General features: G+C 55.2%; 1 protein-coding gene and 1 long non-coding RNA gene across 19 annotated transcripts in view; both read right to left on the bottom strand.

Annotated features, from left to right (window-relative positions):
* The window catches only part of DYSF (dysferlin), a 72477-nt gene that overhangs the window by 14431 nt on the left and 42793 nt on the right, over positions 1-15253 (bottom strand). For all 12 annotated transcript variants that reach the window (XM_052682926.1, XM_052682929.1, XM_052682932.1 and 9 more), the window contains 9 exons: positions 15117-15245; positions 14360-14515; positions 13126-13217; positions 11192-11362; positions 10799-10941; positions 7909-8048; positions 6476-6564; positions 6174-6269; positions 2464-2605 (listed from right to left, as the gene is read on the bottom strand). In XM_052682926.1, the coding sequence (XP_052538886.1) occupies positions 2464-2605; positions 6174-6269; positions 6476-6564; positions 7909-8048; positions 10799-10941; positions 11192-11362; positions 13126-13217; positions 14360-14515; positions 15117-15245 (1158 nt within the window). The remainder of the gene's footprint in view (positions 1-2463; positions 2606-6173; positions 6270-6475; positions 6565-7908; positions 8049-10798; positions 10942-11191; positions 11363-13125; positions 13218-14359; positions 14516-15116; positions 15246-15253) is intronic.
* Positions 2613-5022, bottom strand: LOC128080564 (uncharacterized). 7 transcript variants are annotated; one of them, XR_008206758.1, is made up of 5 exons: positions 4887-5022; positions 4744-4814; positions 4479-4529; positions 4114-4173; positions 2613-3828 (listed from the first exon to the last, which is right to left on the bottom strand). It is a non-coding gene; the product is annotated as an uncharacterized LOC128080564 (long non-coding RNA). The 7 variants fall into 7 exon arrangements; XR_008206759.1 differs by having other exon boundaries at positions 4744-5022; XR_008206757.1 differs by lacking the exon at positions 4744-4814.

The following is a 15253-nucleotide window of genomic DNA, read 5'->3' as shown; positions in this document are numbered from 1 at the left end:
TGACACCTGCACGGTGCACAGCTTTCCCCTGAGGTGCAGTGGGATGTGGATGCCCCAGCCCTGCAGGCATTCAAAGCCAGGCTGGATGTGGCTCTGGGCAGCCTGGGCTGCTGGTTGGTGACCTGCACACAGCAGGGGGTTGGAGCTGGATGAGCGCTGTGCTCCTTTGCAACCCAGGCCATTCTGTGGTTCTATGAAACCCCAGAGCTGTGAAGCTGTGGAACAAAGCCCCCTAAGGCTGGTTGCAGCAGGCAGCATCACCCCGGGTTGCTGGGCTCTCCCCCAGCCCTGCACGCTGCCATCCTCACGCTTTTCGGACACCATTGGGTTTGGGTTGACCCAGGGAACTCCAGCACACAAAGGAGAGCAAATTGCAGGCTGCTTTCCTCCCGCAGAGCAGCACCAGCCACGCCGGGTGCAGGTGGCTTTTAGCAGCTCAGCGTTTGCCAGCTGACCATTTTGATTTAAATTCCACTTTCCATCGCCTGCGTTTCAAGTTCGGAGCACGGGGTTTTTACAGCAGCAGTAATGAACCCTGAGTTCAACCAGCACATGGCCAGATCAAAAAAATTGCCAGAGCGGAATGCGCCCCGCAAACACAAAGCACGGCTTTTCATTCATTATTTTTTCCTTTACAGAGAGGTTTTACAAGCTGTTTATTTTCTGATACGGTGTTGGCAGACATGCGGTCGGAGGAGAATCAATATCAGCACAGTGGGATGTATTTTCCTAAACGGTTTATGGGAGGGGGGGGGGTCTTTGCTTTTTCAAAGGGGGATAATTGAATGTAGTACACACTGTACTTTTGATTTGTTTAACATGAAGCGTGAAATGGGCACCGCTGTGATTCCGTCAATCACTTTAACTATCCGGCAATTCATTTCGAAGCCAGGCCTCTTTGCAGGCATCGTCTGGTTCAAGGCATGGGGGGGGGGGGGGGAGGATTCGCTCGGCATCTTCACCCCTCCCAAGCCAGGCCACGCTGGGACCCACAGGGGACAAGTTGGGGGGCGCCCCAGGTGAGTTTTGGGGACGCAGGTGGTCCCTCTGCAAGGAGCTGCCATTGAGGGCTCCACAGCCAAACCAACTCCAGGTGGTGGTGGGAGGGCAGGGGAAGGGGGCTGGGGGGCAGGAGGGGGGCTGAGCTTTCGGGGAGGTGTCACAGAACGACCATAGGGGTGATCCCTGCTGCCAGCCCCAGCAATACGCCCGTCAACCTTCAGGTGATGGGAGAAGGAAACGCAAGGAGGACTCCCTCCCCTAACGCATTCCTTGAGAGCCTTCCAGTCCTTCCATCCAACTGTTCCCTTTCTTCCTTGCAACCCCAAACTCACAGTATCATAGGATCATAGGATCATAGAACGGCCTGGGTTGAAAAGGACCACAATAATCCAGTTCCAAACCCCTGCTGTGTGCAGGTCTCCAACCAGCAGCCCAGGCTGCCCACAGCCACATCCAGCCTGGCCTCAAATGCTTGTAGGGATGGGGCATCCACAACAAACCCACATCTGATCACAGCGTTGCACTGACATGCCTAAGAAACACCAGAAGCAACGCTCAATGTTTTGGCCTCTCAGGAGGCCAAAATCACACCTGGCTTCTAATCCCCACCTGAAGAACCAGCTCTCTTTTCAGACCAGGAGCATCTTCACCTCGAACCCCAAAGCAAAGATTTCCATCTCATCTCTGCACAACAGCACATTCCAACTGCTGTTCCTCTGCACGCCCTGCTGCCAACCATCCCTTCAGGACACTGCTTCTTTCTTTTCCCCCTTTTTAGCTTTTCTATGAAGTTATCATAGAATTGTTTGAGTTGGGAGGGACGTTTAATGGTCATCTAGTCCAACTCTGAGCTCACGCAGAGCGATGCCCATTGTGCAGTGCTGGAGACCAGGACAGAGCCAGGGTTGGGTAGGCACGTGGTTGGGAGGCTCCATCCATGTGGTTTTGAGGCTCCATCCATGTGCTTGGGAGGCTCCATCCATTTGGTTTTGAGGCTCCATTCATTTGGTTTTGAGGCTCCATCCATTTGGTTTTGAGGCTATATCCATTTGGTTTTGAGGCTCCATCCATTTGGTTTTGAGGCTCCATCCATTTGGTTTTGAGGCTCTATCCATGTGGTTTTGAGGCTCCATCCATGTGCTTGGGCAGGCATCCATCCAACCATCCCACAGGAACATCACCTCCATCTGCAGAGCAGCCCCACTGCTGAGGCCCCACACAACTCAGAGCATTTTGACACTGCTGCACCAACGCTCAGCTGCTTCCATGCCAGAGGGGGGGATTGGTCTCTCCATACAATATTCTGACCCAACAAACGTGGTGTTCCTCTACACGTAGAGGCAAAGCTACAAAACCACACGGGACAGACACTCTCCTCTACACAAACAATAACCTGTTGGCCACTGACTTGCATCCGGTCAGGCAGATCAGCCCAGAGAAGGCAAAAACATCAGCACTCACCTTTTTTGCAATGCAACACATCTGCTCGGCAGGGAGATAGTCGAAGGGGAAGATGAATCTCCAGTTGAAGTTGCCTTCTCCTCCCATCGACCTGTAGTGCACGTCCGTCTTCTGCTTGTTCTCCTCGTGGCCAACCAGCCAGCTGCAAAATGCAAACACAGGGCCTGATGTGGTGGGATCTCTGTCCCAGGAGGGGTCCCAGAACCACGGAGATGTGGCATTTGGGGACGTGGTGGAGTGGGCCGGGGTTGGACATGGAGGATCCTGGAGGTGTTTTCCACCCTTAGCTTCTAATCTGCATTGGTGAGAGCTCCTTTGCTCTTTGCAGCCACCCAACACGCTAACACCGGTCCTCTTGATGAAGGCAACACAATGAAGAAGCAAAGGCCCATTTTTTTCCTCTGTTTTCTATCAGCTTCTTGGGACTTTCTGGAGATCCCAAATGACCGAGAAGCCCCACAAAACCCTCATAGGAGTTGGACTCGATGATCCCTATGGGCCCATTCCAACCTGGGATATCCTATGATCGTATGGCCTCACCCTGCTTGCCAGAGTGCTCCCAACAGCCCAGTTCCACCCCCCCCTAGTCCTCAACTTATCCAGGGTCAAACGGAAAGCATTCCACCACCCAGCAGTGAGTTTTGCAAGTGTGAGGTTCTCATTCTGCCCTCCTTCCTCCTCCAAGAGTTTCCAGTCTTCAGCAATCAACAAAAATACAAAACAAGACAACACATCCACTCACGGGATTCTCCCACTGAGCTCAGCGCACTTCACAGAACCATTAAGGTTGGAAAACACCACTAAAATCATCTACTCCAACCACCCACCCACCCCTACTGTGCCCCTAAATGCCACATCTGCTCTTTACTTCACTTATAAGCTCTTGGTGGACCAAGGCCATCCCATTACTCGGGAAGACAATGTTTAAAGATGCTAAATGATATCAGACAAATCACTGTCGTGGGGGTTGGCTGAAAGAGGGCTCTGGAGGCTTCTACCCAACCTGCTCCAAGCAAGGCTGCTTTTGTCTCCCAACACCTTGAAACATCACAGGAAGATGAGTGAGAGCCTCCCACCTCCCACATAATCCTTCAGCTCCATCCACTTGGTGAAGAAAAGCCCTATTGGAGATTGGGCTGCGAAAGCAATACAAAAATATCCCCCACCTACGACAGCAACAACGGCTGAGATCTTTCCAGACTACCAAGAAACAACATCTTCACTTAGTTAAAATAAAGGGCAGGGGGCTTCTTGCACAACACCAAAGCACTTATTTCATTTCCCACCCTAACTGGAAAGCAACAACCTACATATCATCATAGAATCATAAAGGGTGGAAAGGACCTCTAAGATGAAGTCCAACCACTAACCCATGACCACCATGCCCAACCACACAGCCACAGCATCATTAGGGTTGGAGGGAACCTCCAGGATCACCAACCCACAGCCACCATGCCCAACCACACAGCCACAGCATCATTAGGGTTGGAGGGAACCTCCAGGATCACCAACCCACAGCCACCATGCCCAACCACACAGCCACAGCATCATTAGGGCTGGAGGGAACCTCCAGGATCACCAACCCACAGCCACCATGCCCAACCACACAGCCACAGCATCATTAGGGCTGGAGCAGACCTCCAGGATCACCAACCCCACAGCCACCATGCCCAACCACACAGCCACAGCATCATTAGGGTTGGAGTGAACCTCCAGGATCACCAACCCACAGCCACCATGCCCAACCACACAGCCACAGCATCATTAGGGCTGGAGCAGACCTCCAGGATCACCAACCCCACAGCCACCATGCCCAACCACACAGCCACAGCACCATTAGGGCTGGAGTGAACCTCCAGGATCACCAACCCACAGCCACCATGCCCAACCACACAGCCACAGCATCATTAGGGTTGGAGTGAACCTCCAGGATCACCAACCCACAGCCACCATGCCCAACCACACAGCCACAGCATCATTAGGGTTGGAGTGAACCTCCAGGATCACCAGCCCACAGCCACCATGCCCAACCACACAGCCACAGCATCATTAGGGTTGGAGCAGACCTCCAGGATCACCAACCCCACAGCCACCATGCCCAACCACACAGCCACAGCATCATTAGGGTTGGAGGGAACCTCCAGGATCACCAGCCCACAGCCACCATGCCCAACCACACAGCCACAGCATCATTAGGGTTGGAATGGACCTTCAGGATCACCAACCCACAGCCACCATGCCCAACCACACAGCTACAGCACCATTAGGGTTGGAATGGACCTCCAGGATCACCAACCCACAGCCACCATGCCCAACCATACAGCCACAGCATCATTAGGGTTGGAGCAGACCTCCAGGATCACCAACCCCACAGCCACCATGCCCAACCACACAGCCACAGCATCATTAGGGTTGGAGGGAACCTCCAGGATCACCAACCCACAGCCACCATGCCCAACCACACAGCCACAGCATCATTAGGGTTGGAGCAGACCTCCAGGATCACCAACCCACAGCCACCATGCCCAACCACACAGCCACAGCACCATTAGGGCTGGAGCAGACCTCCAGGATCACCAACCCACAGCCACCATGCCCAACCACACAGCCACAGCATCATTAGGGTTGGAATGGACCTTCAGGATCACCAACCCACAGCCACCATGCCCAACCACACAGCCACAGCACCATTAGGGTTGGAATGGACCTCCAGGATCACCAACCCACAGCCACCATGCCCAACCACACAGCCACAGCATCATTAGGGTTGGAGGGAACCTCCAGGATCACCAACCCCACAGCCACCATGCCCACTCAGACAACCACAGCATCATCAGGCTTCGAAAAGACTTCTGAGATCCCCCAGCCCAGACCCCAACCACCCCTCCATGCCCAACAGCCACGTCCCCAAGTGCTGCAGCTGAACACAGAGGCTGTACCCGATAAAGGGAACGCTGGGGAAAGACTTTAGGAAGCCAAGCAAGATCTTTTCACTCATTTACAGCACAGTAAGAGCAGATGGGTCAGCAGGGGTGAGGGATCCCACCAGGCACCGCTCTCGCCTTGCCATGACCCTCCCCAAGAGCTCCCAAGCCCCGAGGTGCACGGGGAGCGTGGCTGGAGCTGATAACAACACGCTTGATGTGAATTCCAGGTAAGCAGCTCGCATTCTGGGTTCACGAGAGGAAAATTAGGATTGTAAAAAAGGGATTTGCAGTCTGTTTCAAAATCCTACCTCTTCCTGTGCATAAATCCAAAGAATGCGCAAAATAAGTAAAGTCCCTTGGCTGGGGCTGCTCCGTTTTACACGAGATAAAACATAAATGGAGCCAGGCAGAGAAGGGAACGAGCCAAAGGAGTTCCTGCTGGTTGCCACATTTTTGTGTGTTTCAAGGTAAAAAAAAAAAAAGGGGGAATTCCAAAAAAACAAAATAAAACAGCTCTGCAATGAAGCAAGTATGTGGAACATCCCCAGGGCTGTCCCAGGAGGGGGATGGGCAGATCCGAGCCCTGACAGCAAGGCTGCTTCCCCAAATCTCACCCTTCCATGCACAACCATCGTGAGCATCCAACTGTTGGAGGAGCCCCTTCATCCCACGGGGCTGCACTGCACGGCTGTGTCAACCCCTCTGAAGCTGCCATATTGCCATGTGCCATATTTCAGCTTCGAGGCCAAGGTGCCCAGAAGACACAGCAGTGAGGAGGCTCACCCTTTGACGTAGATGTCACTCATCTTCTCCCCGGTGATGCTGAGGTCATCGAGGATGACATCCTTGGTGTTCCAGATGATGCAGCGCAAGTAGAACCTGGACGTGGGATTGAAATGAGACAGGTGGGAACCTCAATTTAAAGCCCTCCCAACGGGCTACTCAGCTGCTTAACCTGACATCTCCAAGTCCCCTCCTCTTCCATCACAAGGAGAAGGTGCAGGAGCCACCACCACACTGACAAAGAACAAGAAGCCAACGCTGCACCGATGGACCAAACCAACTGGGAATGGAAGACTGCTCACCTCTTGGCTTTGCGTGGTGTGATGTTGAAAGGGGGGCCAGGCTGACCCAAGGATTTTGGAAACAGGTCCACCCACATCTGTAGCTTTCCCTGGAAAGAAAAGAGGTGAAGCGCGGTGGGCCTCCTGGCTGGGTGAGCTTCAGTCCTCGGTAGGACGGAGCAGTGGGTGCAGGAAATACCACGTGCTCCCTGGTTTCCTCACTGAAACTACAGGTTCCCTACCAGAAAAGCATCATTGAGCCCTGCATGAGGATTATTTCAGTGACCCTTGGGCACGTATTAACGGCCTGAGCTGCATCAGAGGTCATTCTGGACTAGTGAAGCTGCGCTCTAGGTTAGCTCTCCAAGGCTGAAGATGTCTACAAAGAGCTGACTGAATGGAGGTGCGTGTAGGGAGCACAAGCAGCTCGCTGAACAGCTGCTCTATGGGTTTCTGGCCATCGGATGGAGGATGGGACGAGGGGGACAGGATCTCACTCTGCCTTCACACTGCCCTTCCAGGGAGGGAGCAGCACAAGCACAGACGAAACCTCAACAGAATTGAGACACGGAGGAAACACCCTCAACCAAAAGGTGGACAGCTGGATCATCTGGTTTGATGGTTTGGTCTCAGAAGTCTCCTCCAACCTTAACGATTCTCTGACTGTACAAGTGGGCACAGCAGGGATTGATGGCAGGCTTAGAGGTCTTTCCCAACCTTAACGATCTGTGATTGCACCAGTGGGCACACTAACTGGACTCGATCATCTTAGAGCTCGTTCACAACCTTAACGATGCTGTGAGCAGGCGTGGTGGCGAGATGGGTTGATGGTTGGACGTCCAACCTTCATGCTTCTGTCATTCAGTGATCCTTCGTCCCCAAGGTTGCCTCCAATGTGATAACAGCACGTGGCAGCTGTGAGCTGCAATGTGACCCAATGGCCAGCTGACAGCAGGCACCTCCTGCCTCTAATCATGAATTCCAGGGGGTGAATTAAGGTGGAAACACGTTAGAGCAGTTGCCGGGGCATTTATGGCTGCTGGCAGCTTCCCTCTCCCATGCTGGACTGGTTAAAAATGAACCAAAAGAGGCGGTTCTGCAGAACTGGCTGCATCAACCAGTAAGAGATGAGGACAAATGGCTTTGCTCCCTTGAAGCATTTTTTGATCCAAATGCAAAAAGTGCACGTGCATGTTAGTGAAAGGGGCTAGGCTATGGACAGATACCTGACTTGTGACTGATTTTGGACAGAAGCCCACATGGCTTTTGTCTGGCTAAAAACAGCCACTCTGCAATGGCACTGAGACGTTACACCTCCGGCGCCTCCTTCCCACTGCACTGCCAAAGGAGCCTGCAGGATCCTTACCATTTTAGAGCAACTTCACGCTGCCCCAGCACTGGGTTAAGAAGCAGAGGATGCTCCCAGCCACGTCCCAGCCCACAGCACTGCTTACCTGCTCGATCTCTGGCTGCAGGGGGCTGTAGAGGGGCCGGGTCTCCACGTGCTCTGGCACCAGCCCTTGTTTCCGCAGTGCGTGCAGGGCCAGCCGCTCCTCTGCTGGCCCCAGGTGAGGGTTGTGGGGTTTGTCATCCTCTGCCAAATGCAAAGCAAGAGCAGTGTTATGAGCAAGCAGCACTATCCCTCTCTTGCAAACACTGCAAGGACCGCGTTGAAGCAGAAAGATCTGGGGTTTGGTTCTGCTTGCGGTGCCTCCAAGGGTTCAACCAGCCCAGAATCACAGCAGCTGGGGTTACACCACGGCCCCCACAGCCATAACCCCACGTACCCACCCCACCTCCATCCCTCTGTTTCCTTTCCTCCTTGCAACTCCCAGTCCAACCCACATTCCTGCCATCACCAGCAGACGTTGTCCAGTGCGTGCTTGAAGCCCTCAAGAGACAGGGAAGGCTCAGCTGCCTTCCTACAGCCGGGTAGGTTGGCTATCAGGAGGGATTTCTGCATGGATAGGGCACAGAGGCACCGTGCCCAGGGGGGTGGGAGAGCCCCCATCCCTGCAGGACGGGAGGATGTGGCACTTAAAGATGTGGTGCAGTGCAGATGTGCGGTGTGGGGTGATGGTTGGACTAAATGGATGGATGGATGGGTGGGTGGATGGATGGAGGGATGGATGGATGGAGGGATGGATGGATGGATGGATGGATGGATGGATGGATGGATGGATGGATGGATGGATGGATGGATGGAGGGAGGGATGGATGGATGGATGGATGGATGGATGGATGGATGGATGGAGGGATGGAGGGATGGAGGGATGGAGGGATGGAGGGATGGAGGGATGGATGGAGGGATGGAGGGATGGAGGGATGGAGGGATGGAGGGATGGATGGAGGGATGGAGGGATGGAGGGATGGAGGGATGGAGGGATGGGTGGATGGGTGGATGGGTGGATGGGTGGATGGGTGGGTGGGTGGATGGGTGGATGGGTGGATGGGTGGATGGGTGGATGGATGGATGGGTGGATGGAGGGATGGAGGGATGGATGGATGGGTGGATGGGTGGATGGGTGGAGGGATGGAGGGATGGAGGGATGGAGGGATGGGTGGATGGATGGAGGGATGGAGGGATGGAGGGATGGATGGGTGGATGGGTGGATGGGTGGAGGGATGGGTGGATGGGTGGAGGGATGGAGGGATGGAGGGATGGAGGGATGGAGGGATGGAGGGATGGAGGGATGGATGGGTGGATGGGTGGATGGGTGGATGGAGGGATGGAGGGATGGAGGGATGGAGGGATGGAGGGATGGAGGGATGGAGGGATGGAGGGATGGAGGGATGGAGGGATGGATGGGAGGATGGGAGGATGGGAGGATGGGAGGATGGATGGGTGGATGGGTGGATGGGTGGGTGGATGGATGGATGGGAGGATGGGTGGGACCCTTCCCAACTCCACAGCTCTACAATCTAAAAGCAGCCAAGATCCGTGGCTGGGTGATGAGATGAGCTCCATGCAACGTCCTGCTCTGCTGGGTTTGAGGTGACACTCAGAAGGGAGAGGACGGTGGGTCCTGGTCCCCACGGCCATGCTGGGACAGCTGTAGGACCTCACCAGGACGGCTGCTCACAGCCACAGCACTTCAGGGCCGTGCACCTTTGAGGACCTTTGAAATGAAATGCGTTCCATAAATACTGCTGCAGCTCTGCAACCTTCAGGTGATGTATCCCAGCTCCTTTCTTGGCAAGATCTTGAAGTGGTTAACTTCAGACAGATGGGCCGTTTCCCGAGCAGTGGAAACCTGGTATGTGTGTGTGTATGTGTGTGTGTGTGCATATGCAGGAAAAGAAAAAGCCCCTCTCAGAAAACAACAAATGTGGGGGTTATGGAATAACGGTTCGGCTGCAGGGCTTGTAAAATCCATGCTCTCGTGTTTAATAGCCTCACTTTATACCACCAGGTTCAGATCTGACACCGCTCCACACACACAGCTGGTTTCCAGATCTCCTCGAGGTCAAGCATCAGACTTTGTTCTGTTTTTTTTGAACTGATTGCCATTAAAGCAGAGGAAGGTGAAAGGCAGGGGCTGGGAGAGGGGGGAAGACCCAGCTCGCTTAACACCTCCCCAGCCCTCTCTGAAAGCCTTTCACTTAACAAAAGGCTCTGAAGGAACCCTGGCTTCCTCCTGTGCCGGCATCACCGATTTGTGCCCTGATCCCAGGGCACAGGTGGGCATCAGGCCTGGGCCGTGCTGCCCAAAGTGCAGCTCCTGGGCCTGGCCAGGGAGGTCCCACCTCTACCCTGAGCCCCACCTGCCCTTCCTTCTGCCTCTGGATCCTATGGGATGGGCACCAATGGATGCTCAGGGAATTTCAGGCATTCACGTTTGTGGGCTTTTGGAGCAAAGCAAAAGAACGTCTCTGCTGCATTGGGTGGCATCTCCTTCAAGGTGTGAGCTGCAGCACGCTGGCATTGTGTGGGATATGGTCTCCCCCTAGCGACCCCAGCCCCAAATCACATGGGCTGATAGAGCAACCTGGGCTAGAGCTTGTCACCAAGGGCATGATGCTCCCAGCCCCTCAGGGGAAGGCTGAGGCTGTGGTTATGATGGATCATAGAATGGCCTGGGTTGCAAAGGAGCACAGCGCTCCTCCAGTCCCAACCCCTGCTGTGTGCAGGTCACCAACCAGCAGCCCAGGCTGCCCAGAGCCACATCCAGCCTGGCCTCGAATGCCTGCAGGGCTGGGGCATCCGCAGCCTCCTTGGGCAACCTGTGCCAGTGCCTCACCAGCCTTAGAGTGAAAAAATGGGAGGTTTGGGTTCAACCCCCCAACACCACCCTCTGCTCTGGGTGAAGGGAATCCACCCCCAGCCCCACAGCAGCCCCATACCCAGCTCGGTGAGGATGTACTCCTGCTCGCGGAAGATGAGCCGGTCGGACGCGTAGGTGGGAGCCTTGCAGTGGTGCTGCAGGGAGAAGAGGTGGAGCAGCTGGGAGGGACGGAGCTGATCTCGCCACTGGTTGGGCCCAGAGCTGGAACCAAATGGGAGAAAGCAGCAGTTCAGCACAGGGCAAAGAACCTCCAACCTCAACGAGGGGCCCGTCGGTGAGAGGGGCTGCGCGTCCCAGCAGTGTCCGCTGAGCGCCCCAACAGCCCCCCAGACCCAACCCAGCTGAAAGCAGGGCACCCATCACCCCGAGGGCTGAGGAACTGCCCCAGGGTCACCTGGGCACCACAAAGCCTCAGCAGCTGTGGAGCTCCACGGCCTGCAGAGATACCCACACGCAGTAGGTCTGGGGAAGCCCACAGCGTGCCCCGTATTTCGACAGGAACCGGTTCTCCAGGTCGATGACGGTCTCCCCGATCTTCTCATCCTTGGACAGGAGGTCGTAGTCGTAGAGTGTGACCTTCAGGTCCTTCTCCAGGGGCAGAGTGCAGCTCAACTCGAACATCCTATGCCACGGGAACAGAGAAATCAGCGAACCACAGAAAACCTCCGGTAGGAAAGGACCCATAAGGATCATCAAGTCCAAATCCTGGCTCCGCACAGCAGCACCACCCGAAAATCAGAGCATAGATGTCCACGGGATGGGGGTCGTGCTGCTGAACCAAACTGCCCCACCAGGAAGGTGCCACCACTGCACATCTTTGCCGCACGGGTTGGTGCGATGGCTGGACTTGAAGGTCTTTTCCACCCTAGCTCTCTCTATGACTCTATCGGTGCTGCGCTGCACTGCCTTCGCTGGTGGAGATGCCATCAAGCAACTATGAGCAACCTTTGGTCTTTCTTAGTTTCTCCATCTGCTAATTGGTGCAGCCACTGCAACATGCAGGGGAAAAGAGCAGGAACTGAGAGCCCTCATCGCCACGGGGTGAGACTGGGAGCTTTGGAAAACCATCTCCTCTTTGAGCCCAAAGGGCATAAATCTGAAATAAGGGTCAGCATGGGATGGGCCATCCCCAAAGCCTCCTCACCCTCTTCTGCTGGTCCCAAGCACCGTATTTTGTGCTGTCTCCTCTGCCATCGCTACACCAACGTAACACACAGCAAACCTTCCTCTCCCTCTTCAAATACAGGGTGACAAGAGACAAAGTACCAAAGCCCTACCAAAGCATGACATCCAATGCAAACAGAGCCATTGGCCACGGGTGTTAGGGATGGGGAAAGGACGCAGGGCGACAGGACAGCCGGGGTCTCTCCCAGCACCACCAGGATCCTCCACTTTGCAGCCCCCAACCAACCCACAGCAGCCTTTAAGGAGGGGAAGTGAGCCATTATGCCACCAATTAAGAGCGCGGGAGGAGCTGGGGGTCAGCAGAAAGTAATTAGCGAGAGCTGGAAGGCAGCCAGGGGGAAAAAGCTCATGAAAAGGGAGGTTTAACAGCCGCCAGCAGCCGGGACCTCGCTGTTACACCACGCTGTAAAGGCTGGGTGGGAGGTGAGGCCGCCGTCTAGACGGCCCATGGCCGGGAGCCAGCTGCTGCAACAGGGGACCCTCTCCGCCCCCTGGGAAAACAGCTGCCCTCTCTGTTCAGTCAAAGAGGAGAGAACTTGTCTGCCTATGGAGTCCTCCAAGCCCTCACCAGGATCCCCGCTGCCATCCTCATCCTTTTTGCTCACTGCCTTTGGTGTCCATCCCACTCCCCCTCTTTTTTTTTTTTGGGGGGGGGGGGGGAAGAAAGAGACACAGCACTGACAGCCTGAGCTGCTGAGACCCCGAGGCGGCCAGCTGGACCTCACACACCATAGGGCCTGCAGGCATTCAGGGCCAGGCTGGATGTGGCTCTGGGCAGCCTGAGGCTGCTGGTTGGTGAGCCTGCACACAGCAAGGGGTTGGAATTGGATCAGCACTGTGCTCCTTTGCAACCCAGGCCATTCTGTGACTGTTTGAACCACTATCCTGAAACACAACGCCCTATACAACCAGTCCCAGCTCTTCAAAAAGACCCTACAGGCACATGGAGGCTGACCACCAGGCTCTGCCTGCTCCCCACGGTGCCTTCCAGCCCTAAGGAATTTCCTTTTTCTGAAATCAACCTTATTTTTTGCTTGTTATCCAAACTGCCATGGGGTGAATGATGACATCAAGTAGCTTGGTGGGTCAGACTGAGAGCCAAGAGCATGGAAGGGCATGCGAAGCTCTGGCCAGAGCCCAGCTCTATTCCCTCAAAAGGACACAGAAACCTCACGAAATCCATGGAGAACCAGAACTTACTTTCCAAAGACAGGCTCCAGCGTAGAGGGGACATAATTTTCTTGGTCGTTTATGGATTTCTTTCCCACTGAAATCTTCACATAGGGATCGCACTAAAGGTGGGCATGAAAACATCAGAGCAAGTCATTGCACAAGAGAATGGGATGGGATCGGATGGGGATGGGAATGGGATGGGGATGGGGGTGGGATGGGGATGGGATGGGGATGGGGATGGGGATGGGGATGGGGATGGGGATGGGGATGGGGATGGGAGTGGGGATGGGAGTGGGGATGGGGATGGGGATGGGGATGGGATGGGGATGGGGGTGGGGGTGGGGGTGGGGATGAGGATGGGGATGGGGATGGGGATGGGGATGGGGATGGGGATGGGGATGGGAGTGGGGATGGGAGTGGGGATGAGGATGGGGATGGGGATGGGATGGGGATGGGGATGGGGATGGGGATGGGGATGGGATGGGGATGGGGATGGGGATGGGGATGGGGATGGGGATGGGAGTGGGGATGGGAGTGGGGATGGGAGTGGGGATGGGGATGGGGATGGGATGGGGATGGGATGGGGATGGGGGTGGGGGTGGGGGTGGGGATGAGGATGAGGATGGGGATGGGGATGGGGATGGGGATGGGGATGGGGATGGGATGGGGATGGGGATGGGATGGGGATGGGGGTGGGATGGGGATGAGCTCAACTCAGAAACAGGCTTTCAAATACAAAGGACCCAAATGTGAAAGCTAAGACTTTATCCCTATTTTCCAGTGGAGCAAAGAGGGTTAAGAAGGATTTTTCTCCGAGTTCTGAGGGTATTTTTTGTTTGCTTGCTTGTTTCAAACTGAAACAAAGAGCATTTTCTTTTTGAACCAACACAATTTTCTTTTTGCACTGGACTGGCAAAGCTCAGCCAAGAAAGGAGTGACGTGAAAGCCATCGTTTTTCCTTCCTTTGGCGCCGAGGAAAAACGAAATGAAATAAAATAAAATAAAACAAAATAAATCTCCTCGAGCAATTTTAACCAGTCCTTAGGATGGAGGGGGGAGAGTCAGCTGCTGGGATTCCCAGATGTTGCAGTGGAGGAAGAAAGAAGGGGACCATTCCTTATGCTGTCACCCGATTTCCAAACTTTGTCACCTCTCCTGGTGATGCGCTCAGAGCCGGAGCTTCCCAGCAGCCCCCCAGCAGCCCCCCAGCAGCCCCCCAGCAGCCCCCCAGCAGCCCCCCAGCAGCCCCCCAGCAGCTTACCTTCCCGTTGGCATCCTTGGGCTGCAGACCAAAGGCACGGATGATGTAGACCCTGACCAGACATTCCTGGGGACCCCTGGCTGGCAGTTGGTGGAACTGTCGAGGTGGCAGCGGCACGCGGGGGTCGTCGGGCAGAGGGTAGATTTTGAAGGAACCCTGAGGAGGACAGATTTGCTCGGTCACACTGAGGATGGGGCTCACAGCTCACAGAGGTGGCTGGGACAGCACCTCCCTGCCTTGATGGCCGCGCTCTGCAATGCACCCGGGGTCCCGCTGACCTTCTTGGCACCCTGCTGGCTCATCATCAACTACTGGTCAACCACTGGTCAACCAGGTGACTATTTGTGTCTCCTTTTTGGCCATCGGGGCACCCTGCTGGCTTATGGTCAAGTATTGGTCAACCGATGGTCAACCACTGGTCAACCATTAGGCTGCGTCACCTTCTTGGCCACCAGGACACCCCGCTGGCTCACGGTCACCCTGTGGTCAACTGTTGGCCAACTGTTGGTCAACCAGTGGCCAACCAGGACAACAACTGCGTCATCTTCTCGGCCATTAGGGCACTCTGATGGTTCATCCTATGGTTGACCACTGGTCAACAACTGGCCCCCCCAGGACTACCAGGTCCTCCTCCACAGACCTCCTCTCCAGCAGTTCAGCCCCCAGCCTGCACAGTTGCCGCGGTTGTTCGTATCCAACAGGCGCAGGACGCTACACTTGCCCTTACTGAACCCCAACCAGGCTCCTCTCTGCCCACCTTGAACTCGCCCACGACCGAGGGATCGTTGTTGGCATCCTGCACCCGGCCACGGTACAGCCTGAAGGTGTGGCAGAAGTCAGAGAGCTGCTCAAAGGCCTCCACGCGCTCCAGCTCCGTCTCATAGACCTGAGGAA

Source organism: Tympanuchus pallidicinctus, unplaced genomic scaffold (genome assembly GCF_026119805.1).
Source record: "Tympanuchus pallidicinctus isolate F22 unplaced genomic scaffold, pur_lepc_1.0 scaffold2, whole genome shotgun sequence".
Classification (NCBI taxonomy): Eukaryota; Metazoa; Chordata; class Aves; order Galliformes; family Phasianidae; genus Tympanuchus; species Tympanuchus pallidicinctus.
The sequence above is the reverse complement of the archived record's forward strand: the minus strand, read 5'-3'. Positions and strand labels throughout refer to the sequence as shown.